The sequence below is a fragment of the Nelusetta ayraudi genome, unplaced genomic scaffold (genome assembly GCF_046127955.1).
Source record: "Nelusetta ayraudi isolate G7.1 ecotype Tasmania unplaced genomic scaffold, CSIRO-AGI_Nayr_v1 ptg000048l, whole genome shotgun sequence".
NCBI lineage: Eukaryota > Metazoa > Chordata > Actinopteri > Tetraodontiformes > Monacanthidae > Nelusetta > Nelusetta ayraudi.
Window position 1 is genome coordinate 10,525,837 of NW_027466098.1, and position 27,712 is coordinate 10,553,548.

The following is a 27,712-nucleotide window of genomic DNA, read 5'->3' on the forward strand; positions in this document are numbered from 1 at the left end:
AGGCGTCCACAGATAAGATGCCTTTTTGGAACGGCAGCACACTGAGTGAAGACCCTTCAAGAGAGGCCGTTTAAACCACAGGGGAGGGGGATGTTTCAAGTGAGATTGTAATATACAGAAAATGATTTGTACAGACGTGTACAGGAAATAAAATGCTAGCAAATGTAAATCTGCTTGACGACACAACAAAATAGTACAAACGACATTTATCTTCTTAATTTATCTTCTTAATTTATCTTCTTAATTTATCTTCTTTTTTTCAGCCACTTTTAGTCAGTTGCAATAACATGGACAAGACACACGATGGCGCGCGATATCATGAGTTAATTTAGCTGCCAGAATGAACATTTAATTTGGGCAGTTGTGCATAACTTTTACTAGGACGTTTTTTTATGTATCAATGCCAGCGGGAAAGAGTTTTTGAGGCTTTTGATGGGACAAACAAAAAAAAACAACAACTCAAATACAACAGCCATTATATTACAGACAACTGACAACATTCGATTGGATTATTTTTAGAAGATATCCTTTCGCGCCAATTAAACACAACACAAAGTATTGTCGCAATTCCGTTTCGGTTCAGCGGTCACCGATGATGAGCACATCACAGTGTGCGAGTGCAGTGAGCGGTGGGTCACTGTACTGGATGTTCCACTCCCTCTTCTTCTCCACTCCTCCCCGTTGCTCCACTCAAAGCCCTGCTGCCCCTGGCGCGCTCACTTTTGAGTTCGCCTGCCACCGCGCGCACCTTTCCGCCGAGAGTCCCTCCGCTCTTTCAACTCTGCCGTTACGAACCTCCCGAGTTGGATTACTTACACCCGATCGACTTTTTTTCCCCCTTCTTCTTCTTCTTCTTCTCTCCAATTATTATTTCTGGCCAAAGAAAGGAAGGCGAAGTTTAAAAGGCTGTCAGACAATAACAACGATGAGCGCGTTCTGCCGCGGCTCTGCTGATTAGAGGTAAGTCTCGTCCTGCGGTGTGACAACATCCGAAACAGTGATTCAAGTAGAGCGCAGATTGTTGTTGTTTGTGGCGCGTGTGTCTGCGTCAACAGTGAGACACGGCACCTTTCTCGACAAGTAAACGAACTCTGCCTCGCGCACTTGTTGCTCGCGGTGAACGCGCCTTTTGTTGTGTAATATCTGGTCAGCTTTGTGCTTGAAATAAGGCCATCTCACCCCAGTGAACAAGCACAATAATATCATCTGTGGCCACCGTTGCTATATTTCCCAATCACGGTTTTGACTCGCTTGCCTCTTTGAGTGAGTGTGGCTGCCAGTAGCTGTTCTGTTAAACCAGCAAGCTTTGGTTACCTGCCTTAAAGCTCTTCGACACTGATTGACAAACCTCTCTTTTTGTTTTCCATGCAGGGGTAGGATCTGATTCTTTAAGGGCTGTATTGTTGGCACTGGGACCCTGTAGGTCCGGACGCACATTTTAGGACCATGGATGTTGGCAATGACGTGGACCTGTCGAACAAAAACATCACCCCGTTGTGGAGACGCCGCGCGGACTATTGTAATAACTCCCGTGGCGGGGCGAACTCCAAACCGCGGCCCGTCAGCTATCACTTCAATGGGGTTATGACGACGGACTTCCCCGTGGAGGACAGCAACTCCACCATCACCTTGTGCCAGCCAGAGGAGAGGCTGGTGGTCACAGCACCCAGTTGGGGCAAGAACACCGTGGTGCTGAAACATGTTATGCACAAACCAACCAGGAAAGCCAGAATTATAAGGAGTATCAGCATTGGGCATCTGTCCAACGGATTATTCTCATTGTCCAAATTCAGGTCTGAAAGCAACAATTCTGCTTCGCTAGACAACCGAGTGCATAACGGAGATGGTGACGGCGATGCAAACAGTAATGGAGGAACCGCGTGGCCTGAAAAGAGTCTCGAGGATAATGAGAAAAGGTTGTCCATTCTGGAAAACTTCAACTCCAGGAAGGATCACACGGGGTTTGGAACAAATACTGCGTCTTCTGAAGTCATACCTCTCAATGGCGCCTCGCCCCTCTCGTCCCCATGCACTCCCAACAACAACACTTATAACCACCACGAGCTGTCTTCCCTTTCATCCGCATCCAACTCCTCTCCTCTGTCCCAGCGTACGCCCACCCCCTCCCACAGTTCCACCTCAAGCATTCCCTCTCTCATCTCACTGAACTCCTCCGACCCTCCCACCCCACGCTCCCCTTCGCCGGCAGACGGAGGGCAGACGCAGCGCAGACCCTCGTCGTGCTCGCTCGCCTCAACACCACAGGACGCCAGGCATGCCTCTTCATCCTCCTCTTCCCTCTCCCCCACCTCGCCATCTCCTTCATGCTCGCCGACTGTCTCTCCCACCCCCTCGATCGTCCTCAGTACCAACAGCCCCGCTGCCATGAAGATGGGAACCCAGCAGCTCATCCCCAAGGGCTTAGCATCAGATGTTCGGCTAAGCAAGACCACAGCCTCTGGGCAGCAAAGCCAAGGTATGGTCGGCCTGATTGGAATTGATCATTCCAGGAGAGCCTTGAAAACTCTCAGCATGGTGGAAACGGGATCCTACTTTTCCACTGGAGCAAAAACTGGCGAGGGACTAGATGGGGACAGTGAGAGCCCGGGTAGTCTTCAAAGGGGCCTGAGAAGCACGTCTTATAGAAGGGCTGTTGTGACTGGAATAGACTCAGAGGCACCCCCTGGAGATCTGAATGTTCACAGCTTCTCTCAGCTTCACCTCAAAGTGCCAGATATGGTTGGTGCTGCCAACCTTGGCAGCCCCAAACTCACCAGTCCCGGGACACCCAAATCTCCTAGTTCTGGAACACCCAAGTCTTTGAGCCCTGGGACACCCAAACTTCCCAGCCCCAAGAATTTGAAGGCTACCAGCCCTTGGAAAAACAAGGTATGTAAACATGTGAGCCCAACAACAGGACAGAGGCTGGTTCTGGATAGTGTAAGGATACGCTCAAGAAACACGCATCAGTGCTCAGAGAGAAGACAAGTGCATTTCTTATTTGTTTAAGATTGAACATTTGGACTTTTTGAGGTTTTTCTTTCACATGATGGCTTCAAGTGTCTTTAATAGTTGTCAGTTGACTTTAAAATGTAAATTTCTTTTAGAGTCATTTATCTGGAGAAAAAGTTTTCAGCTTGGTTAATCATAACCAATCTTCTTGGTTTATATCTAATTGTGCCCTAAGATTGTACTGACTTGTTAGTGCCGGCGTGTAAGGGGTCACAGTCCATACTCCAAAGTGACATAACAGGTCGAGTATTGTGGGACAAACTTAGTGGCAGCACTCCCAACAAGGCCTAACAAGAAGACAACAGATGTGGTTGTTTGGGACTTGACGTAATGTGACACCACGCTCACATCCACACAGTGGGTCTTTAGTTAGACTGGGGTCAATAAAGCGGGGCGGGGGCAGGTCGTTGACAGGTGACAGAGTTGTGCATGCATTGCATGTAAGCTTTGTGTGTGCCTAAGTGCTTTATTTGTTGCATCTTTTATGCAGAGCCCGGAAATCAAGAAGGTTTTGACCTCTCAGCGCACATTCGACAGTGAAGGTGAGGAAAAGAGAAAAGTTTTCCTGTTATTTCTTATCTAGAATCCTCTCTCCAACATGACTTTTGTCTTGAAACTTGCAGAGGAGGAGCTGTACCAGAACTACAAGGAGAAGGCCTTGCACAACGACTCGGATGAAGACGCAGATTCCAGGGGTCCCAAACCAGACAATGGCATCGTGGTCCAGTACAGACCCATACGAACCTCCTGGAGCCAACTCTCCGTGGTTAGACTCAACACTTTTTATTTCCCATCTTCTCTCTCCATCCAGGACACTAACAGGAATACACGCAGTCTGCACTTGTGGCTGTGTTTGCGCAGTTCCGGAATGCTAGAGCTCCCAGGAATGCTGTCATATCCAGTTTGGCTGCAGTCCATACCCATCCTCCCACTTCCTCTGCCCCCTTTTTTATTGTTTGTTGGGAGTACAGGAGCATTTTCTTCATGGAGCTGGGTGGGCAGGGAGGGAGACAGTCGGCCAGACCCACAGGAAGCACTGCTTGGCCTGGTGCCAGCGTCTTGGACAGCTCCGCACACTCGTCATGCTGAAGATATGTTGAAAATTCTGCCTCCGAAAAGAAATGCAGTGGCCCCTGCATTACATAATAAAGTTAAGGATTGGAATGGAAGGATAACGGATGGGATGGGAAGCAAATGAGCTAACGTAGTTTTTCGTAAGGAATTCCCTTCGGTTTGTTGAAAATCGTAACTGAATTTTGAAGGGAGAGCATCCAAAAAAAAAACCTCCTTTGGCTGTTTTCTTGCTGATTCTGACAGTCTGACTCCTTGGGTCAGCTCTCTCCCCCCACCACAGCTGTGTTACAGCTGAGCATCTGTTAGCGTGAATGTATTTGGCCAGACAGACCATGATGTAACCCGGCAGGATTCTTTGTTTGGCGCCCAGAGTTTGTGGGTGACGTGTTGGCATGGCCCTTTGGTGTGATAGGAAACTACTTTGCTCCTGGTTCAGAGGGGCAGAAAATTCAGTCGCTGTCTGTTTATCCCTGGGCTGATGGAAAATTGGTGAAGTTTCTGTTAGCCTGTCTGGAGCGTCACCTCATTTTGGCTTGCTGCATTCTCCTGAACAATGGGATTAAAAGGATATGTTATGGCTTCACAGAGTTTATCTGACATATAATCTTTAGTTTTGGCAAGGTTAGCCTTTGATGACAACAGAGCAGTTGTTTTAAAATTGTGTCACTGGTTGACATTTTTATTTTGCAGACGCTATGAAACTCATATTTGGAGCACATTTTATCAGCACAGGTTTAAATGAAGTGACTGTTTGCAGGGTGGTCCGTTACTGACTCCCGCACCGGGAGTTCTGTTTCTGTGGGTCTTTTCTCCTTCTGCCCCTCCCTTCTCCTGCTTTCCCTGTAGCTCCTTTTTTGTTTAGGTTGTGATGAGATTTCACACCCCAGAGATTTCAGAGCATTAGGAATCCCCACCCATGCTTTTTGAAGTAGGGTTTCTGTTTTCTTTCTTAGTTTTGAAGCCATCTGGTATTTTTCATATTTCCCCAAATGTCAAATGTGTGAAAATTGCTTTCATTTTATCAAAATATAAGGAATTTATAATGCTCCTGATAATCTTCCCAAGTGCATTGCTATTGGGTTACACCCAGTGAAACTGCCGAGCGGGAACAGAGTTTGCTTGGTACCGCAAGGTGCACGGTTCCGGCTTCACCCAGGCCTTACATGGTCGGAAGGTCACAGCGCTGAATGCTCAGCAGCGTGGAAAGTGAGAACAAAGGGAAGATAGAGTCTGGTGGGTGTATATGTAAAATAAATGATAAAAGATGATAGGAGACTTTGGTCTGGGCCAGGTTTGTTTGTTCCTTGTGTTTGCTGAGGGCTGACTCACTATCACTGGATGTACCTTCAAAACAAACAGGATGAGAGTCGTGTGAAAGCCACTCAGGTTGTCAGATCTCCTTAAAGATAATCTGAAAGATCCTCACATTTTTGTGTTATGCAGTAAAACGTTTGATTCATTCACATTCTCTGCTCTCGCTCCATTTGAACCAGGTCTGAGTTCCGCGTGCTAACATGCTAACAGGCATTCTTACAAACTACTCATGTTGTGCTCAGCTAAGTGTTTGGGGAAGTAGCCAATTCTAATTTGAGACTGCATGAAGATCCTTTGTGTCCCACTTTCTGTTTCACTGGCTCTTCTGCCAGGGTGGCATTTTAAGTGCTTGCTTCTTTGTCCGTGAGGACAATAGTTGCAGGCAAACAACAAACAAACACAGCAACACTGCAATTGCAGAGAACCCATATGAAAGAGTAGACGGCGTAGTCAAATTATAGTGGCCTTGCACGAGGAATGGTCTTCACTCTTCACACTCTTTTTTTTTTTTTTTTTAAGTTTCCTCACAAATCGTTTTGTTTGTTTTTTAGGTGAAGAAAAGCGGTCTGTCTGAGCGGTTGGACCAAGAGGAACGCAAAAGACAAGAGGTGGAAATCCTCTTCGACACACACCTGCACCTGCACATACCTTGTTTAATGATTGCTCAGGGAGTGTATGGGTTACACTGGTTAGTCCAGACAAGTAAAAAAAAAAAACACTCAAAGAATAGAGCAGAAAAAAATATACACCACACATTTTTTAACCTATATTTGACCAGGTTAAATACACTTAGAGACCAATATCTCTTTTAGAAGGGTGACCTGCAAGAAAAGACACATCATAAATGCAAATACACCACAGAAGGAAGTAGACAGCCGTATGTTCTGATTAGGCCTTACCTGTCAGGTGGCTAAATCCTGTAAACTTTCCAAGCCGGAAACTTTCAATTGGAAATAATAGGACTAAATGGAAATGAACGGTAGCAAACTGGAATTTGCCAAATTGCAGGTTAGCCAATAACAGGGAAGTTGAAAGAAACATCTTGTTGCATCCAGATTTGATACTGAAGTTCAGCTGAGAATTGTTAGAATCCTGCACAGAACAGCAGGACTGCATCTGAGCTATTGCCAACCACAACCACACAATTAAATGCTGAGGTTGGTATATGGAGAATTTTTTTTTAGATTGACGGCAAATTGAACAGTAGCGAGCTCACTTGCTATGCTACGCCAGGTGAAACCTCAGTTACCGTAATGCCTCATGTTCTGTCAATTCCTTCCCATCTCATCAAATAAATTGTCATTGAAGATTTACGACTTTGAATACGTACAGCACTACTCAAGTGGCTGTTTGACATCATAAAAATGATCTGTTAAGCCAAATGAATCACAGTAATAGCAATCAAGAGAGACCAGTAGCCCTCATTGTTTGGGTTTCGCTCCACTCTGCCCTCGCGCTTCAGGCCATATTCGAGGTGATCTCGTCGGAGCACTCGTACCTGCACAGCCTGGAGATCCTCGTCCGCTTGTTCAAGAACTCGGCGGAGCTCAGCGAGGCCATGACCAAGACAGAGCACCACCACCTCTTCTCCAACATCGTCGACGTCTGCGAGGCCAGCACCAAGTGAGTGCACTGTGTAAATGTGTCGCGAGAATCGTCGGCAGGTGTTTGCATAGCGGTATGTGATGCCACGCCGGAGACTGACGGTGGTTCAAGGTTCAAGGTTCAGGGTTCAGGGGTCAAAGGTTCAGGGTTTCTTTATTTGTACCTGGGGGTGAATTAGATGTGTAGACGGGAAACTCGGCATTACATTCCCAATATGACACCATGGGACAATCACGCAGGAAAAAGAAAAGAAAAACAGCACAGAAGCTTCAGTCTTGTGGTTTTCCTATTCAGCCTGACAATGACAACCTGGCTGCTGTGTTTCAGCCTGTTCTCACGTGCACCCGAGACTTCCACCGTTGAATGCGGTGTGTGATTTGGCCACTGAGGAGTAAGATGTTTGCAACATCACCCTTTAACCTCCTTTGAAGGGAATGATTGAAACCAATGGAGAGCCAACAGGCTTAACAGCAAATGAAGTGAAACGTGAAAGAAAAACCCATTTGTTCAAGGTACTTTTCCACGTAAACCATCCAACTCGCTCCGGGCTGTGGATGACGCACGCTTCCTGTCGCGGTTCCAGGTGAACAGAACCCGCCAGTGCCGCGACTGCCATTTGCGGTGACTTGCGCTGATTGCGTGTTGGAGCGTTTAATCACATCCGTAGCCAGGTAACCGTGAACTTTTGGGGATCTCGTAAACCGATGGAGGCACTCATGCATGTGAGGCCCGTGAAAGCCGAGACGGATGAGAACTGCGCTCTCTCGGCAATTACAGCGCCGCTGCAGCAGGATCAATTGTTTCCGCAAATGATTGACGTGAAACTTTTCCTTCTCTCATCTGGCCTGTGTTAGGTTTCCTTGGTGGCATTTCTCTTTATTTGGGATGCGTCATAAGATCTATTGCTTTTCATTAGATTGCGACGACGCATTGAAAAGGCCCCAACATTATCGCTGTTTCATCTTTGAATGTTCACGGCTCTGTGTTTGTCCTGAGTCGAAACCAAGATTTTCAGGCTGAGACTCCCAAAAACGTTTGCACCAGATCAGAACCCTCAGCCCCAAAATCCAAACATTCCAACGTCCAATCAGATTACAGTGACATGCAGCAGCGGTAGCCAAATCAAACGCATTCAGCGCTTGTGGACGTGGTAACCACAGGGCTGTAATTTCTTTCTATTTTTTTTATTTTTTTTTTTTTTTAAATCCGAAACTTTAACCAGGTGCTGCCTGGGAGCTCTGTGTAAATAAAGCTACGTGCCGCAGCCTTTTGTTCGTTCGGTGCCCCTCCTCCTCCTCCCCACCCTGGAGCTAAGAAACAAAAAAATGCGAGGATGGATTTTGTTGTGAGTTTCGGTTTATCGCTGCTGCGCATGTAGAGCGTTTACGGCCTCCCTCGTGAAAACAGACCATGACATTTGTTCGGGGATTCCATGCCGGGCTAAACGGGCCTCCGGGCAGAGAGGTGACAATCCCCCGCTGGGCTTGTGTTATCCTTCTAGATTTACATGGAGGCTGTTGTGTGAAATCATTATGCATGTTGTCATTATGCTGTGGAGCACATTAAATCACCGTTCGAGAGTATCTGTAAATTCCTCAGCGGGTCCTTCCCGGATTCTGACACGCTGTGGCCAATCTCATTCCCCTCCGTCGACCCCACACCCACACAAACAAACACACACATACACCCACACATTATGCGATTCTTTACGCTCCCCGCCTTGCTGCCTGCATGTGCATTCCCCCAGGGGAGGGGAGAGAGCAGCAGAGATGTCAGCCCTTGAGATAAGGACGGCCCGCAGCTCCGGCTCAACAAGCAGTAGCAGAAAATGTCGCTCCGCCTTGCGGGCTCCTGTTCTGTCTGCGGGTGAAACTGAGAGAGAGTTTTAAAGGACCGACACACTGTGACATAACTCTTTTTCCAGTGTTTACTAACAGTCATGTGTCCCTGAGAAAAAAACACTCGTCTACGTAGTTCCTTAGCTTTGTCCGCTTTTCAGGAAGTTTGTGCAAAAACGCTCTTGAAAGCAGCTGACATCACAGAGGTCACTGATGCTGCTTTCAGTTCAGTGGAAATATCCTTATTCTGAAGCTCTTTTTTCTGTAAAATATACAAATAATTTAGGACTGGTGCAGATGTACTTAACCAGTCATTTATTTAGAACATGAAAAGCATCAAACTAACAAGTAATAGCCTCAAACCCTTCAGACCATTTTCACCCTTGTTTCAACCTCTGCGCCTCTTGCTCTTTGCTCGTTAAACCCTTACTTGCTCCAGCACCATCTGCTCCGGGATGGCCAGCAGGGTGAACTTGAGTGGCCTTGACCTGCTAAAGCTCCCAGAATGCACCTGGAAGTTACCGGTTTAGAGCCCAGGGCTGCGCACGTTTGTGTCTGTTCGCTCTCTGGCAGTCCCGTGCGGCTTTCCTCCCATTTAGAGAAGCCAGAGGTCAAAGGACAACGGGGTCACCAGAAGCCTTGTTTCCTATGGATTGTTTGCTCCGAGGCCGGATTGGGACTTGAAAAGCGACGATCGTCCAACTCGCTTCCAAATGGGTCAAGGCCAGCTTCCTGTCCATGTGGAGTACAGCTTCCTGTTTGTCGCCTCGCCGTAACACCTACTCGCTAGAGGTGGCCAAGTGGCGTGCCATTAAAGCGGCCATCTGGCGGCGCTCCGGAAGGGGAAAAGCCTCAGTGCTGAGCTTAATGTTAGGCTCTGACTATTTTAAGAGGCGGGGTTCTTCCTCTTTCGTGATCCTGTTGCTGTTTAAACTGAGAGGTGTTGACGCTCCTTCCTGCCTCCTCGGCTTCAGCTCATCCTCTGGTTTCCACCCCCCCCCCCACCCCCCACCCCTCACCCTGGATGATTCCAGGGTGGCCCGTGTGAGTTCCTGTCCCGCTACTGAACCAACGCCTCATTTCCCGCTGCCTTCAAGGTTCTTCAAGGAGCTGGAAGAGAGGCACCAGCAGAACATCGTCATCGACGACATCAGCGACATCGTCTCCAAGCATGCCCAGTCCAACTTCGAGCCCTACGTGACGTACTGCTCCAACGAGGTCTACCAGCAGAGGACGCTGCAGAGGCTGGTGTGAGTGACCGAGCGAACTGGCCCCTCATCACGCGGCTTCGATCCAACGGGTTCTTTGAACCAGAGAGTTTTCCCCTCCACCTCCCCCCCGCCTCTCCCTTCCTGACTTTTTTTCTCCATCTTTGGTCTCTAATTTCCTTCACAACTCTTGTTGCAGCTCCAAGAACTCCGTTTTTAAGGAGGTGCTGACCAGGATAGAGGGCCACCTGGACTGCAGGAACCTCCCCATGATCTCCTTCCTCATTCTGCCCATGCAAAGGATCACTCGGCTGCCGCTGCTCATGGATGTGAGTTGACTGAACGCAGGCGATGGGGTGGAGCGTGGTTCAGCGTTGTTTGTGTGACCTGAAATCACCCCGCCCCCACTGCTGCCAACATGCCTGACGCCTCTGTTTTCTCTCAATACTTTATACTCGTCTTGGGCTTCCAAGCTTCATATGGCCCTGCATCATTCTGTCCTCGCTCTGCCCCTTCCCTCTCCCCGTTCTCTTCCCCCCTAACAACTCCTTCTCCTCCGTCTTCTCCCAGTAGCTCCCTGGGGACTCGGGGCTTGGGCTCGAACACTCAGAGGCTTCTGGATCCTGAGAAAGTTTGCTTTCAGTTCACCGCTTCCCACAGCTTTCTGGAGGCATCAATGTTTTTATCGCTTGCGGATGTTGCCCGTGGCGCGCGTGCAAGCGAGTGAAATTTGCAGTTGTTTTTGTGCATCTCCGGGCGGGACCTCGCTCTCGGGTGTAAATTATCGTAGCCGAATCCCAACTCTCCTTGTTCTGTTTGCAGACAATTTGCCAGAAGACTCCCAAAGACTCGGCGCAGTACGAGCAGTGTAAGAAGGCCCTGCAGGCAGTCAGCAAGGTGCGTGGCCACTGCTAGCAAACTACAAACAGAATAAAATAATCATAATAAAAGCACACTTAACTTAAAATGATTTATCTGGGTTTAATTTTATGATCAGGATCAGAGTTTGGTGTTGGTGTAGGCGTATGAATAACACTCAGTGTGTGTGTGTGTGTGTGTGTGTGTTGTATGTGTATGTGTGTGTGTGTTGTATGTGTGTGTGTGTGTGTGTGTGTGTGTGTGTGTGTGTGTGTGTGTGAGCAGGTGGTAAGGAAGTGCAACGAAGGAGCTCGCAGGATGGAGCGAACCGAAATGATGTACACCATTAACTCCCAGTTGGACTTTAAGATCAAGGTATGAAAATGATGTTCAGCGCGCTTCAGTCCGGGCTTAATGGACCATTATGCTGCTGTGTTTGGGTTTCGTGTGTGTGTGTGTGTGTGTGTGTGTGTGTGTGTGTGTGTGTGTGTGTGTGTGTGTGTGTGTGTGTGAGGAAAGGGCTTCACCACGGAGCAACGAGGACTTAAGTTGACCTGCCGTGGAGCTGAAGCGTCAGTTTCACATTGTTCTTTTAACAGCTGCCCCCTCATAAATCCAAGTGCCAACCAGCCTCGGCCGTGAGTGAGTCAGGGAAGTGGCGGTGGGAAAGCACAGCAGGAGGAGGCCGCACTCGCAGAAAACCCTCGGAGGAGTGAAGTGATATGCTGCCACTTTATTAGCTTTTATTGCCATTTTAGACTTTGCAGCATTGTGTCTGGGCTACGGGAGGGAGTGAATTGCAGATTGGAAGATAGACGACGCAGTTCTTCCAGGCCGCAGATTTAAGACGTCAACTTCTTCTTCTTGACACATGTTGGTCCCTCGGGTCAGAGCTAGCCAAACAAAACGTTCCAATATGCCGGCCACTCATCCTGGAAAAACTTTGCGCCTGATTCGACAACTTCAGCTGAGTAAATTTTAAACCTCTTGGTTAACTAATTAGTCCCTGGTCACTTTTCAAATTGCTGTTGTTTTTTTTTTTTTTTGCATATTGTAAACTTGGGAATGTTTCATCGTAAAGTTTTAGTGCATTAATTGCCACATTTTGACTCTCAAGTGTAATGTGAGCAATTTTATTGCTTTATTGCTATTTTTGTCCTGATGCTGTGTCGAACAAGCATTTTAATCTCATTCTTTCCCCCTCGTTAAATAAAGGATTGGAAAGCATTTTTCCCCTCAACACGTTCCCTTAAACTATGTCTGTAAATGTGTTTATGTGCGTGTGTAAAAAAAAAAAACAACAGCAAATAACTATGACCTCCTGATGCACTGGCTTGTATAGACCTTCATGCAGACGCAGCGGTCAAATGTGACACAACAGCCGCTGGCTGAGCAGGTATTTATGTACATAATGCACCAGCTCTGGCAGTCACCAGAGTTCCTGAAGAAGTGTGGGAAACAGCCCGGGGCACACCGACGATGCACACAAACCCAGACACGTGCTGGCTTTGCTGCTCCCAATTCAATGTCATGTTGATTGAACTTTTGAAACACATTCCTAAATAGAATAAGCTCCCTTTCCATTTCCCGATTTGCCGTTTCAAGGCGTCCTCACAAGTGCAACATTCTCACAAACTCACTCAAGGCGTTTTTCCCGCCACTCCCAGTCACGGCTTCCTTTGGTTCTTGCTCCCGCAGCCGTTCCCGCTGGTCTCCTCCTCCAGGTGGATGGTGAAGCGCGGCGAGCTGACGGCCTTCGTGGAGGACAGCGGGATCTTCCTCAAGCGGACGTCGCGGCAGCAGGTCTACTTCTTCCTCTTCAACGACGTCCTGATCGTCACCAAGAAGAAAAGGTGAGTCCGCCTGCTCTGACAATCAGGCTGCTGTGTGTGTGTGTGTGTGTGTGTGTGTGTGTGTGCGCGTGTGTGTGCATGTAGAACCATACAGGTGGCTGGCAGTAGATTATTTTTTTCTATATTTCACAAGGTTTTACATTTTCTTTGAAATGTGGGTTTCAACAGTCACCAGACCAATACCAGCGTGTTAAGTACAAAGTCTGAGGAACTTTAAAAGCAAAACCGACTGCAGATTTTTTTTGCCGCTTTTGTTTACACTCCTTCCGTTCAGGGGTGTGTTGGCAGCTGAACAGGTGCAGTGGCTTCAACCTGACGCATTCTGGCTTTTTGCCAGTTCCTGCGAATGCTGTCACCGCCTCAACACGTCCCTGTTGCAGCCGCCGCGGCCAGCGCTCTCTCTTGCCAGATCAGTTAGTATTATAATTATCCGCCTCCCCCTCCTGTTTTTTTCCTCGGGTTTTAGCTGAAAGGCCCGAAGCGAGCCGTAAAACGGACTTTGTTAAAACGGTGTGGTTTTCATTTGCATGCATGCAAACGTTGGCCAAACTGGAAGTAGAAAAAAAGAAATCCTTTCCCGTCCATCCCCCTCTCTGTCTGGAACTGATTTTACACTCACTTGCAGACTAAGAATTCCAAAGAATCGTTTCTTTTTTTTTTTTTTTTTTTTTTTTTTTTTTATAGAGGGAGGAAAGAAACAAAACATACAAAGCCTTTCTGGGAATTTGATCCTGGATGGCCGACTCCAGTCGTATCAGGCCTGTTTTTGGGAAAAGGGAGTGTGCTTGCTATGTGTGCGTGTGTGTGTCTGTGTGAAAAGGGAGAGGCTGTGAAAGTGTGCAGTTGAAACGGCTGCACGCTCCTCCGTCCGCAGCAACCAAAACAAGGCAGCCAGCGCTGCGCCGGCCAGACTCGCAGGTCAGACGGCCAGTTTGACATTGAAATTGGAATCGTCGTGTCTCCGGGCGGTGGGGGGGTTCTTGAGGCCGATCGCTCACCAGCTCACCGTGCTGCCAAATGTAAACGTTCCATCCCCACTTAAACCCTTCGGCCTCCCTCGTCTTCCTCTGTGTTTGCCGGCCTTGCATTTCCCAGAACTCCCAACGAGCGCCGTGCGGAAGGTGTGGACAGGTCAGAGCCAGAGCGCTTCGCATGCAGAGTGGAAAAGACTCCCATGACCAGAACAGGCCTGCAGTTCTTGGAAGTCCTCTGTTATGCAATGTAATCTTCTCGTATTGAAATAATAAAGTGGCTCGACGAGCTCGTCAGCCACCACCTCGGGAATGGGGAAAAAACTCCCTGTCATGAAAATAAAAAAAAAATCCCCCTGTGATGTCACAAAGGGCACGGCCCTTTGATACCTCTCCCAGGTGCGTGGCATCCTTCCCAGCCAGGTGTGTGCTCCACCCTCCAGACTGCTAAGTCACGTGGAAGGTGCAAGGTCCAGGTAGTCTGTTAAGCAGTAAGGAAGCTGCGAAGTGTTCGAGCATGTGACACCTGACTGTAAATCTGTGTCATTATTCAAACACACATGCTGCCCTAATTAGAGGGGTAAAGAGTAAATAAAGCCAAGCTAATTTTTCCATGTTGATTTGGCACACAGTTTGGAGTGCTTTATTGAAATGAAGGCTTTTAATGTCTCATTTCTGGTTTGTTTTGTAACACTGTTAATAATGCAGTGCCACCGCAAAACAAGCGTCTTTGCTTGTCAGACCAAACAACCCGCGTTGCACACAACAGCAAGTTGTTTTCTTGCAACTAGGGAAGTCCGATACTGGCCTACCGATATTTCCGGCCGATAAAGGCATTAAAAATGAATATCGGAAAATGTCGGTATCGGGGGGAAAAAACATTATAAAAATATGACTCTTTCAATTTCTCCTGAATTTATATCGGCATCGGTTGACATCGGTTAATATCGGTTGATATCGGTATTGGAAATTAGGAGTTGGACGACATCGGGATATCGGGATATCGGTAAAAAAAAAGTCATTATCACTGCTTGCAACATCATTTCCAACTGTTCGAGCCGCCGCCTCCCGTTATTCAGCCCAGTGGCAGAATGGCTCCGGCAGAAGATGGCGGCTAATTCCGGGAACTTGACGCCGGATCTATCAGAGTGATTTTTGGAAGCCGTGGCCCCTCGGCAGACTCCTCGGGTCGCACGGCGGGGAAAGTGACGAGCGGCTGCGCCGCGGCTCCAAAGTACACTTACGTAACAGTGAGTCCGCACAAGCTGGCTCCCCTCCTGCTTTTTTTTTTTTTTTTGCTTTTTTTTTTTTTCCCCCTGCGAAATTCTGGCCATCATCTGAACGCTGGCGGCCGCTCCGGATATCGACTTCTCTCACTCCCTCCGTCCCTCGCTTTTTTTTTTTTTTTTTCTTTTCCCTTTCTCATCGCGCGCCACGATCCTGTGGTTCCTCTGCCTCGTGCACTCTCGGTGTTTGCGTGCAAGCGTAGGATCGCCGACCCCGGCGGCCCTCCTTGTTTTCCTCCCCTCCCCTCTGTTTGCTCGACTGTGCCGCAGTCTCAACACTCCTACTGCTCTGCAGCCGGAGCCCCGACGGCGAGCAGCCTTTGTTTTTCCGCGCTCGTTTCTCCGAGTGTTGTCTCAGCGCGAGGATTTGCGGCAAATCTGAGCTGCGCGCCGGGGGGAAGTGTTGCACGACGACGAGAGGGGGCCGGCCGGTGCAGTTGTGATGACATGCGGTGAAGGTGCCTGTTCTGCCGGCTCGTCGTACCAAGCAGTTTGTTTTGTTTTTTCGCTTCTGCGCGACTTAGTGAGATTCCAACCGTCGGCGCCCACATTTCAACAGGAGATATCCGCTCCGCTACCCGCCCTTGTTCCTGTCCCGTTACACACACACACACACACACACACGTTACACACACTGTGCTGGGAAAACTCACCTCACAAGCGCGCACATACATCTGCCGTCTTGTTCCCACCGTCATGTGAACGGAATTCCAGGCATTTTACCTGCAGGGCGGTCAGTCGGCATCCAAACTGCAAACAGCCCTTAAATCATCCTCTCTGACTTCACAGAAATGTATCAGATGTGCTTTGATTGATTTCAGGACGTTCGCCTGGGATTCAGAGAGTTTTGATTTGCATGCCGGTTGGTTAAAAAGCACTGATACCTGAGTCCTGGGGGACATTAAATGCGGATAAATAGATGGCAGCAGATTAGTGTGGAAGTTGTTCCTTTTAGTGTTTTGTTCATTATGCAAGTTTTATTTATTTATTTATTTATTTTTAATTCTGGCTGAAGGGTGGCATCAGTACGTATCTATGTTATGGTTTCTCACAACATTTACAACATAAACAGCATCTCTCAACATTTTAAGAATGTTTTTCACAAATAATAAATTGGGACTTGTTTTGTCCAACCTGTCTGTCAGCCAAATTCAAAACAAAAGTCGAACATGAAGATCAATTCAATAAAATAAACAACCCTCTATGAACCCTGATTCAACATCCAACGCCAGAAGACGTCAGTGACATTTAACTGATCTGCACATGCAACAAAACTCTCCAGATTCATTGAGACTTTACATATAGTTTTTTGATTCACTGTCTTGTGCTAAGCTAATTAGCTAATTGCATATAACAAACAACTCGATCATAGGCCTGGCGCGGACTTTGTTTGTCCCATGATGCCGGTTCTCAACCAGCAGGCCGGAGACATTTTTTCTGGTCCTCGCAATGTTATCATGAAATTGAAGGGTGAAGGCCTGAGTTTAGAGGCCAGATTGAGGTCAGGAAGAGGTCAGGGTTAGCCATACCGCAGGGGCTAAAGTTAGTGTTTGGGTTAGGATCAAGGGCGTGGCTATCACTGTTGGGCAGATCCTCTTCCTTGTTCTCCCGTCTCGTCGACACTCTGATTGGCCAGGGGGGCCCACACACCCTCCAGGCTTGACTGATGGCCAGACAGCAGGGGCCGCTGGGTAACAGTTGAACCTTGTTGGGAGGCTACCAACCGTGACTGCCGATGCTCCAAACAATCGTGACCCCCTCCAACTCCCCACTCCAGAAAGTGTGTGTGCGTGTGAGGGTTTTGTGTGAGTTTCTGTTTGCGCAGGCCAGCACGGCGCACTCGCTGTTTGCTTTAGCCGACCACCTTCATCCCTGGATTTGTGTGTTCGGCTCCGCATGTGAGCGCTAATGGCCGCGCGCTGGCTAGCCAGAAGCCGGTTGCCGCTCGGTAGCTTCTTTGCTCAGCAGCCTAGCCAGAGCCAAATGAAAATACACACACACACACACACATTTTTTCCAGGTTCCACTCTTCATTTCGGATAACATGTCCGACAATCAGCTCCAGATGTTGCTAATGCACTGTTTTTACTGGAAGACAGAGAGCCGTGCCAGGTGGAGGGTACTCATGGGAAATGTAGGCATGTATCAAAGCAATCAGGGATGGCTTGTTTAGTGGAAGGACATGCAGAATTGCAGGAATTGCTCGGACTTTTGACCTGCGCTGTTCCAGACCCTTAATGTGACATGTGATGTATTCGTGCTGGTTGGTTTTTTATTATAATTTTTTTTTTTTTTTACAGAGCTTTTAGTCTTTAACCTGATAGCTAGAGAGCAATAAAAACTAGATCTGCTCTCTGAGCTGCTGTGCTTAAAATGATTGGATCAGGGGAACGAGTGAGTGGGTGGGTGCGCAGTAATCAGCAAATGTGTCTTAAATATTGTGCTGCAATTCAATATGTTTGTGGCCCTCCAGACAATGGACCACTGTTCTATCAAAAACCCGTCCAAATCCAGAACCCTTTCGAGTTCCAGCTTTGTGGTTTTATTAAAGCTCCAGTCGGTGATATGAATGCCAGTGGTAGAATTTTAACAACAAGCACAGTTTGCCATCTGTGATTGAGCGAATTATTATTTTTTTTTATTATTATTATTATTATGGTTCTGTCATGCAAACAACTGCGCGTTTAGTCCGTGTAGGCTTGTAAGACACCAAACTATGAAATTAACCATAACCACAAAATTGTAGAGTCAAGTAAAATTAAAGTTGCAAGCAGTGTTCAAGCGACTGAGCCTGCTGTGGCAGGCCAACATATCAAGACATACTTTAAACAGCCTGAAACTGTTTGGCTGTTTTTGCACTTCCTGTTATAAAAGCACAGGGTGTCTCAAAAAAAAATTGACATCATTTTAAAAGCAATTACCTTGAAAACTACCAAGTCTAGCTCAATGAAATTGAACAGTTTAGGTGTTGAACATCGTAAGTTTATTATGGGACCGATTCCATCAGTGTTCAATGTGGTGCACTGCCTGTGACACGGCACACTGGGCCTGCTGCCACTGGGTCTGGGTGTGCCGTGTCGCTACTGGGTGACTGTGCGCGAGCATATTCCAAGACGCAACCTGAAAACAAAACAAAATAAAACATTGAATATTTATAGTTTCTATACATTCTGTGAAAATTTGAGGTTATTTCAACATGAATTGCCAAAATTATTGGCCTGCGAAATGTTTGCAAAAGTTTTTTGGAACACCCTGTACATCAGTGAATTGAATTCATTCATTCATTCATTTTCCATACCCGCTTAGTCCCGAGCTCAGGGTCACGGGGGTCTGCCGACTATGAAAATATGCGTAATATCTGCATTTAAATGAGATTTCATGGTTCAAGCAAATGTGATTTATTTGATTTCATTCATCATTTCACCATGTTTCTGAAAAACGACATCATCGCCAGCCTCGGTTCACAATGTGCACACACCTGTCCTTGCATCTGTGTGTGTTTGTGTGTGCGAGTGAGAGATAGAGATTAAACCAGCTGGGTGCAGCATCTCCTCTGCTTAAATCTACTCAAACTCTGACTGGAAACCTTTGCCCACCCCCACCCCCCACCCCCACCCGCAGCGAGGAGAGCTACACCGTGATCGACTACGCCCTGAGGGACCAGATCTGGGTGGGACCCTGCCAGGCCGAAGACCTCAACCTGTCGCCCATCAGGAGCACGGCCAGCATGCTCAGCTCCAAGCCCAGCGGCGCCAGCCACCTCTTCCAGCTCCGCTTCCGCAGCAACCACTCCGGCGAGACGGTGCCCATGATCCTGGGGACGGAGCTGCTGTGAGTGTTTTTTTCTCTCTTCTCCCTCCTGACGAGGAACCAAAAAGGTTTTTTTTTTTTCTTTTCTTTTCAGTTTCACTTTTGTTTGGCGAGACAGGTGCCGGCTCTTTGTTTCTTGTGAAGTGCCCAGGTGACTCGTTGCTCCGGATCGCAGGCCGTTTAAACCTGCGACTCCAAAGGCTTTAGTCTTTAAGCTGCGCCGGGAGGCGAGAGGAGGCTTTTTGGGTTTTTTTTTGCGGCTCGACTCTACAAAAGCAAAAAGCTCGACTCGGCTTCCCTCCGAGAACCCGCCGCCGCGTTTCTCATCTCCCATTTTTACGCGCTTTCAAAGTGAAGGTTGGAAAAAGCCCATTTACCGGTCCGGCTCTTCCGTCCGAGGCTCAAAGTCAAGCGTGACTAGTCGCAGGGATATTCAGTTCCACCTATTTTGTGTGTGTGGGAGTGCGTGTGGGAGTGCGTGTGGGAGTGCGTGTCCCTTCCTTCGCCGTCCCGCTCGTTGTTTACGTCGCAGCGGAAAAGAAGCGCCGTCACGAGGCCTGCGGACCGGCTGCGCCGGATAATTGTTTTGTTGACTGGGCGCCTTTTCAATCAAACCATCTCGTCTCGGCGGAAAAAAAAAAGAAAGAAAAACCCAGTCTGTTTGTGGACGGTCTGCCGCCGTGCGTGCCGCTGGAAGGCTTGCTCACGCTCCTGACCTAGAAATGGGAGTTTTTCGAGGACTGCACACACAACTCCTTCCCTGCCAACCTATCAGTCTTTCATACACTTCAGTGGAAAGCATGTAGATTATATAAGACGGGCAAAGAGAATCTGGGCTTCAAACAGACTTTTATTTGTTCCAGCTAGCGTTAGCGCAAGCGCTCTGCGCTCGCTCCCGTGGTGCTCGGCTGTAATCGTAAGCCGCGGTCGGATGCTTTGTTCAAGAGTGTTTCTTTTTTTTTTTCTCCGTACGCTCGGAGCACGTTCCTCCTCATTCCGACGTTGTTGGAAAATTTCCCGCTGTTTTTCCCGTCACTGCAGTTGCCCTCTGGCTGTTGTCTCAAGTCAAAATCTTTGATGATTGTTAGTCAGGTGTGCGTATCAAACCTGACCATTTCTATGACTAATCAGAGATTGACGCGTCGACAAACACGAGTCCCGCTCGCTCGAGGTTGCCGCCCCGTCGCCTTTACGGGAATTGGCATCATTTCGACACGTGCAAATAAATGAGTAGGTTTTTTTCCTTGATAGGCTTTCAAATGCAGACGACACTGCGGTGGTAAATAAATAAATAAATAAATAAATAAATAAAACTCTACCCCTGTGAGCACTCGTCGCCATAAAACTTTGGAAAGCATTGTGGAAAAAATAATAGGCTTTTCCTTTGTAGTGCGTCCCTGGAGAAAAAAAAAAAAGAAGTCTTCACTCCAAGAGCCATTTACTCCCAGTGCCTGACTCGGAACCTTTATCTGTGCTGTCATCTGGACGGGCTGAACTTGCGACCTGGAGTGAGAGAGTTGACTGTCAGGAGCTGTTTGGTCTCATTTTTTTGAGGTTGCTTTCATATGGATTTCCACTGAACTAAACATTATTACCTCATTTAAAAAACAAAACAAAACAAGAAGTAAAATCTTCTGCCGTGTGGTTGAGCTTTTGATCCGGACCTGCTCCTCCTTGTTCAAGTGTGTGTGTGTGTGTGTGTGTGTGTGTGTGTGTGGTGATGGAAGGCCTCTTGCATACCTCCGCTGATAGCAGGGCTTTTAGGGCTCTTTGGCTCTCTTCTAGCGTGTGTGTGTGTGTGTGTGTGTGTGTGTGTGTGTGTGAGGCTGCAGAGCTCTGTGCTGGCCGGGCATTGTTGCAGCCGTTGCCTAGCGACGGCACATTGTTGCACCGGCCGTTTCCCACGACTATCTCTCCTCGTTTTTTTTTTTTTTGTTGCACTCATCTTCGCGGGCCCCACGTTTCATCTTGCGGCCCCGGTGCCTCTTTGTCGGTGGCGGCCGGGGAATATCCCCTAACCATCCATCCCAAATTAGTGATCCGGCCCAACGTGACTCATGGAAGCGCCGTCGCGTTAGTCAGCCGGCTTTGGTCTTTTTACCCTTTTTACGGACGAGAGCGACTGTGACGGGAATGATTCTCTATGGGAGAAACAAATATAGGTTTAAAGTAAACAAAGGGACTGTTGTGAGAAAAAAAAAATATTATCAATTTTAATTTAATAAAATTATAATCATTTTATTATCATGTATCAATTATCATCAGAATTAATATAAGGAATAAAAGGATAAAGGATTGAACCAAATCTTTCTGTTGCACCATAAAAACTGAACGGCTCTGCTACAGTTGGAGCGAGGACGAACGCACACATGCCTTTGCTTTTGGGGGCAGAAAAGAAAAATACCTCCGCCAGCTCCAGTTGGGCTCCGACGTGAAATTCTACACACTCCGATTTAAGGCGGGCCTGTTTTTTTTTCCCCCCTCCCTTCTTTTCCTTTTTTTGTGGAGACAAAACCACAGAAATGTGCTTCTTCTGTTCTTTCCTGCCCCCCCCCCCCTTGCCGTTTATATTGGTCACGTATCGCTCGCTTCCGCTCCGTACCTGAGCCCGAGCCTCGCCGTGTGAGGTCCTCGGAGGCTCGGCTGCCTCGCGAGGACGTCCGCGCGGCTTTTCTCCCGTATCCTTCCGCCCCCACCCCACCCCCCCCGTCTCTGTCCTCCTCTTTTGTGCCGCTGCGGCTTGTTGTCTGCCGCGTGCGTGCCAGCGAGTCGCCGCCGTGACCCCCGGGAGTCGCCGCCGCTTCCCCCCACAGTGCCTCCTCTGTTGGCGGAAACAGAGCGGCCATACATGTCTGCGGCTAAACGGCTCGTCTGATGCGCAGCTTTAACACAAAGCAGCGCCATAAGTTACATAACTGCAGAGTGGAGTCACTCCTCCGCTCTTTGCATTTTTTTTTTCTTATTGTTTTTGTGGCTTTTCTTGCTCTCTTTGCCTCTATTTGTACAAAGAATAAGAATGAGAATAGTGTCTATTATCCCTCAGTGGGGAAATTGCAGTGTCCCAGCAGCATATAGAAGACACACACAAGCACACAGACAGAATTGCAGAGTAAAAAAAAAATATATATATATATATTACAAGCAATTTGAATAGGGTAAAATATAAATTTGTATGCAAATGTTTTGACTGTATGAGGCAGTGGTGTAATTATTGGGATGCTGTGCTACACAGTTAATTCTAAAAGCCTTGATCATGACGTTATTTCCCCCCACCAGGGGTGCTTTTATCATGGCTGGATAGTCACAGGCAGCTTTATGAAGGCAGGCGAATGAAAACACACTGATGTTCTTGATGGTGATTTAACACTGGCAGAAGGAGCCTGGTAGAAAGTCAGGGGCTCCCACCAATGGATTTAGGATTCCTGCCACTTTGGGGGCTTTATTACCATGAATAGGCTGATCCTGCGTGGGCCTGCAGCCAGCCAGAGGGGAGGCGGCGGGTGGGGGGGGGGGGGGCAAACACCTGCTGCTCAAAATCCAGTGTGTCAACACAACCCTCGCAAACACACACACACACACACACCTTTCTCTTCTTTTTGCACCAGGAAATGTCTGGTATGCTCCTCGCATTCAACAGAAACTTCCACTGTAATCAGTGAAAAACCTTTTTCGGGGGAGCGCACGGTTGCCTGTCACGCACCTGCGCTACAGTGCCGCCGTGGCCGCGGAAAAACAAACGGCCTCCGTGCGCCGCATGTGTTCCCGAAAGCACCGCGTGTGCGCGGAGCTCGTCGCACGTGACAACCGGCGGCCGCCTTTTCCGCAGGAGGGAAAAGCTCAGATGTGAGAAATTTGAGACGTTGAGCCATTGGATGCACCGGCAGCAGTGGATGGCTAGCCGCCGCGCGCCGCAGCATATAAACACGCTTGCCAAAAAGAGTTTTAAGTAAAGGGAGACGGTTTTTCTCCTCTCGAGGGTTTCGATTTACCTTTTGATCTGCTTTTCAGGCGAAAATGCCACCCGGTTAGAATAAACTGCTGCTGCTGCTGCTGCTGCTGCAGCATCCACGCTAATGTCTTCAGCAGCCGCTAGGCTAGCTGTCGCCTCCTATTTTCCTCACAGTTTGCTTCTGGGGCTTTGAAGGCCATTCTTCCTGGTCCTGTTTTGGCTCAACCAAATGGAAGTTAACTTGTGATGGATTCCAGTTGAGGAATTAGAGCAATTAAAACCTGGAAACCAAGGTTAGCAGCACTCCATTAGTGTACCAGTTGAATTCAGGCTCGTCTTTAGCTCGACTGCAGGTGATTGTGAGAAACCCCCTGGACTTTTGACCCTGGTGCCTTCAGGTGCACCCAAATGAATTAGCAGTTACTGGATGTGATTATATTAAAATTGGGCACAACTGTCAACATGCCTTCAAGGATCTATCTCACTTCACCTTTACCCTCAGACTGACTTTTGATTTATTGTAAGTGTCAGATTTTCCCCTAAGGTCACTCTCCTGTATTTTACAATGCAAGCTGTAAATCATTAGTCATCTTGAGCTAATTGCAGTGTTGATGTTGTGTTGTGCGCGCCGAAGAAAGTATCAAGTACTGCTCCAAAACAGCTTCTAATGTGCGGCACAGACCTGCAGTCAAAACCCAAAATAGAAATGAAATTTATCTACCGGCTATTTTACTTTGAATAAGAAAGAAGAGGAGGTTCTGATTGGGACAGACAACATCCTAGAATAACCTATTTAACTCCAAAGGTTATATTACCTTATCATCAAAATGCTGCACTGTGGGTGCGCATTCATTGACCTCTTGCCGTTTAACTTTATACCAAGCAATAAAGGTTTACAGGGGGATTTTGCTCGCTCAGATCGTTCACGAGGTGACGGCCTCCCATTTTTTACTGCTTGTTTGTCCCCGGGAAGACAGAAAACAGGCGCGCAAACAATAAAAAGTCAACAACAACGACTGAGTCACGGGGCGGCATGGGGGTCCATCTGGGCAAATTGAACCCCTCCTCTCGGTCGCCCCCTCACTCTGCTTCATTTCCTGCACGCTCTCCCTAAATCCTCACCTCCCCTTCGGTAGTGAATGAAAACAGGTGAATTAGGAGATCGGGTTTCTTGGAATCTGACCTGAGCAAATCCGCCCACGCACAGGCAGAGAGAGAGAGAGAGAGAGAGAGAGAGAGAGAGAGAGAGGGGAGGGGGGGGGGGGGGGAGCAAAAGCTCCTCTGTTCCTTCCCCGAGTATCGGCCTCTGCACTCGTGTTCTCCTGCTGAAAACTCTTATCAGGTAGGAGGGGATGGCAGAAAGACAGACAGAGAGATAGAGAGAGGGAGAGAGAGAGAGAGAGAGAGATAGAAAGCAGAACTTGCGCTTTGCCTCCGTGAGCATGTTGACTTGTGTTGTGCACAATGCGTGCAAAAAAATAAATAAATAAAATAAATGTGCACATGCTTTAAAGGCATTTTGAAAATATATATATCATCTTTATCAAAATAGATCCAAAGTTACACAGCTTAAAGAAATAAAATGTCACCATTGCACTTTATCATATCAGCCCTTATCAGCCATTTAGCCTTTTTGGGCTAAAATAAACAAATAAAATAAAACCTTACTTGGAGTCCAGTGCCGTACCAGTTGCGTAACTTGTGTGTCTTCTTTCTTTTAAGGAATGAACGTGCTCGATGGATCAGCGCTCTGGGCCAGAACGTGAACAACAACAAGTGTCAGGACAGAACAAGTGAGTTCCCACACTGACCTCGACTCTGAGCCTGTTGCACCACCCGGTGGTCGCTTGGTGTATCACAGCCTTCTGCCGCTCAAAGGTCGCATCATGTGTAAATGAACCTTGTCGAATGTTTTCTCACGCCTTCTCTCTTCTCTCAGTTATGTCTCTTACCTGAGAGAGGGACCTGTACCCCTTGTGATGTCACAAAGGGCGCTAACACCTCACTGATTTACAGAACTATGTTTTCGCACGCGCCGCCTTTTTTTTTTTTTTTTTGTATGCGGGCGAATCACTTGGCTCCTTTCTGGGGAGTTCATTGACACTCTGGAGACACCTAGTGTCGGGATTTTGCATAGCGCGGGACCTTTAATGAGTCGCAGCACGTCGCAGTTGAAATGCTTGCGGACCTTCACCGTTCTCTCCGGTGCCGTTTCAGACGTGGTGCAGGTGGAGGTGATCCGAACCTACACCGCCAAGCAGCCGGACGAGCTGTCCCTGCAGGTGGCCGACGTGGTGCTGCTCTCTCAAACCGTGGAAGACGGTACGTCTCACTCATCAGCCCCATATTATATAAAAAAAAAAAATCTAGTGAAATCACTGCACAAATGTTCTGAATAGCAAAAAATAATCTGTACTCTTTTATCTGAGGACAACTTTCTGTTTTTTACTGAAAAACAGACTATCTATCTATCTATCTATCTATCTATCTATCTATCTATCTATCTATCTATCTGTCTGTCTGTCTGTCTGTCTGTCTGTCTGTCTGTCTGAAGACGTGGGTCTTTTTCCTTGTCACTCACAATGACTTCCCCCTGCCAGGCTGGTACGAGGGTGAACGGTTGCGCGACGGAGAGAGAGGGTGGTTCCTCGCCGAGTGCGCCCAGCCAATCACGTGCCAGGCCACCATCGAGCGCAACATGCAGAGGATGGACCGTCTCCAGGGGCTGGAGACTAACGTGTGAGCAGAAACCAGGCGGCTGATGAAAGAAAGCGACAGCAGGGGGATTTTTTTTTTCTTTCTCCCCCCCCCCGTCGGCGCCGGATGAAGAGAGACCCTTTGACTCGTCGGTGAACCGGACTAAATGAGTTCAGTGGAAGAGTCGGTGCGCCGACTTAAGGGAAACGCGGGGAAGCTGCGAAGTTCTGGAAGAAAAAAAAATCAGGCATATTGTCTGAGTTCTAATGTGAAAACAGTGCAGACCAAACACAGCAGGAGAGACACCCATTTCCTTAATCACTGCTCACTGTGTGTGTGTGTGTGTGTGTGTGTGTGTGTGGGCGTGGGCAGCCTCGGCACAGCGGGGCTTCTGTCGTATTCATTAATTTTCCTAGTTTGGCAGAAAACTTTCCGCCACCCCCGACAGTTGCTGCTCTGACCAATTTGCTGTTTTTTTTGTTTTGTTTTGTTTTGTTTTTTTTAATTTGTGGATTTTCATTCCGTGCATTTTTATTCATTTTAAGTGCAATGTTCTAATTGAGGAGAAAAAACAAAAAAACAAAACCATTTTGGAGGGAAAAGACGACTTTTGTTTGTTTTGCGAAAATGAACACAGCCTGACGGGGTGTGTGCGTGTGCGTGCGCACGTGCGCGTGCGTGTGCGTGTGCGTGTGCGTGTGCGTGTGCGCGTGTGCGCGCCAGTCGGGCTGGTGTGATTCGTGGACAACAGATTGTAAAAGCAGTAATGAGGGAAGCGCTGGCAGCTCGGCTCCAGCGTGAGCGTCTGATGACGAGGCGAAGCCGCTGCGGTCGCTCCGGAAAAAAAAACGCAACAGGCTGAGCTGAAAAGGGAAGCGGGTGAGGTTTCCAGTCTTAAGTTTCACTTGGAAGACAATCAGATTAAGTGAACTAATAAATTAAGAGTTATGATGGGGTGGTGGGGGGGTGGGGGAGGGGCTATAATCTGGAAAACTCAGTGTCAACGTCGTGAATCCAGTTTATGTCGCCAACGCCATTAATCCCCCCCCCCCCCGCCCGAGCGAGACCAGAAGTGCGCGGGATTTATGTCCTGCCGGCAGAGATGAATTTCGTGTGTGTGTGTGTGTGTGTTGACGTCAGGGCAGGGCAGGCAGGAGAGGCCCCGCTTTTAATGCGACTGTCCGGCGTGACTCATCCTCTTCAAGTCAGCCTGTCAGAGCTCGTGATAAAATAAATGGGCGGGGTCAGAGTGCACTGATAGGATATCCCACACACACACACACACACACACACACACACACACACACACACACACACACACACACACACACACACACACACACACACACACACACACACACACACACACACACACACACACACACACACACACACACACACCGCCTCAGGCGACCACTGTTGAAGTAGCCAGGTGTGACAGCAGCAGCGTCAGGACTCCAAAGCTTTGAATTTGCACTCAGGGAAAAAAAAATAAATGAATAAATTAGCGACGCATCACCGCGGCTCTGCAAGCGATTGACCTCCCGTCCTTGTAATTGTGTAAATCAAGTGTGTACATATTGTAAGATAAGCTTTTGCCGTGATGCCGTGACTATGTATTTAATGTAGTAGAAATGCGTGCGAGTCGACCTTCCTGTATTCTAATCAGCCGATATCAATAAAAGCTTTTTCTTGCCGAGTCAAGAGGGAACCTCATCACCGGCTCCATCTTCACCGAGTCGCTGCTCAAAGCGGATCAAAGGAAAAGTTTCATTTTTCACAGCAGCGTCAAGGACGAGGCGTCGGCTCGGTGCGTCATCCTGCGAAACCCGGTTGATCCAAACCCAGCGGAAAGTCGAGACGGAAGCTTTGTTTTTTTCGTCCTCAAGGGCTCTCAGACGGAATGCGCCACCGAGGAGAAAATATTGAGTAGATTTACGCGTTCCGAGAATGATACCAGAATTTGCCACCAGCCTGAGCTATTTGTCCTGATAGAATTATCTTTACAGATTCAAATAGTTCAAATTTGAGGAAGGCCGCCGCAAACATTTTCAGTTTTTTTTTTTTTTCATCGTCTGCGGTGCACAACTATTGGAACTGTGCAGCTGTGAAGTCCTGATTTTGTTCTGTGGCCCCCGAAAAAGGAAAAACCTTTAAAGACGGCGGTGGTATTTTTGAAGTTGAGAACGGAGCTGCTGCCAAGTATCCTCCTACAAAGCAGGTGGATCCAAATGCAC

General features: G+C 48.0%; 1 protein-coding gene across 2 annotated transcripts; it reads left to right on the plus strand.

Annotated features, from left to right (window-relative positions):
• Positions 1–704: 704 nt before the first annotated feature.
• On the plus strand, positions 705–27,191 carry LOC142895322 (rho guanine nucleotide exchange factor 26-like). Of its 2 annotated transcripts, none has more exons than XM_076036257.1 (15): positions 705–960; positions 1,372–2,889; positions 3,503–3,554; positions 3,636–3,778; positions 5,952–6,008; positions 6,863–7,023; positions 9,941–10,093; positions 10,251–10,380; positions 10,874–10,948; positions 11,195–11,284; positions 12,608–12,762; positions 18,641–18,850; positions 24,501–24,571; positions 24,996–25,100; positions 25,379–27,191. In XM_076036257.1, the coding sequence occupies exons 2-15, from the start codon at positions 1,447–1,449 to the stop codon at positions 25,519–25,521; spliced, it is 2,988 nt and encodes a 995-aa protein (XP_075892372.1). In that variant the 5' UTR covers positions 705–960; positions 1,372–1,446; the 3' UTR covers positions 25,522–27,191. The 2 variants fall into 2 exon arrangements, with proteins under 2 accessions (XP_075892372.1, XP_075892374.1); XM_076036259.1 differs by having other exon boundaries at positions 827–960; positions 1,378–2,889.
• Positions 27,192–27,712: the final 521 nt, after the last annotated feature.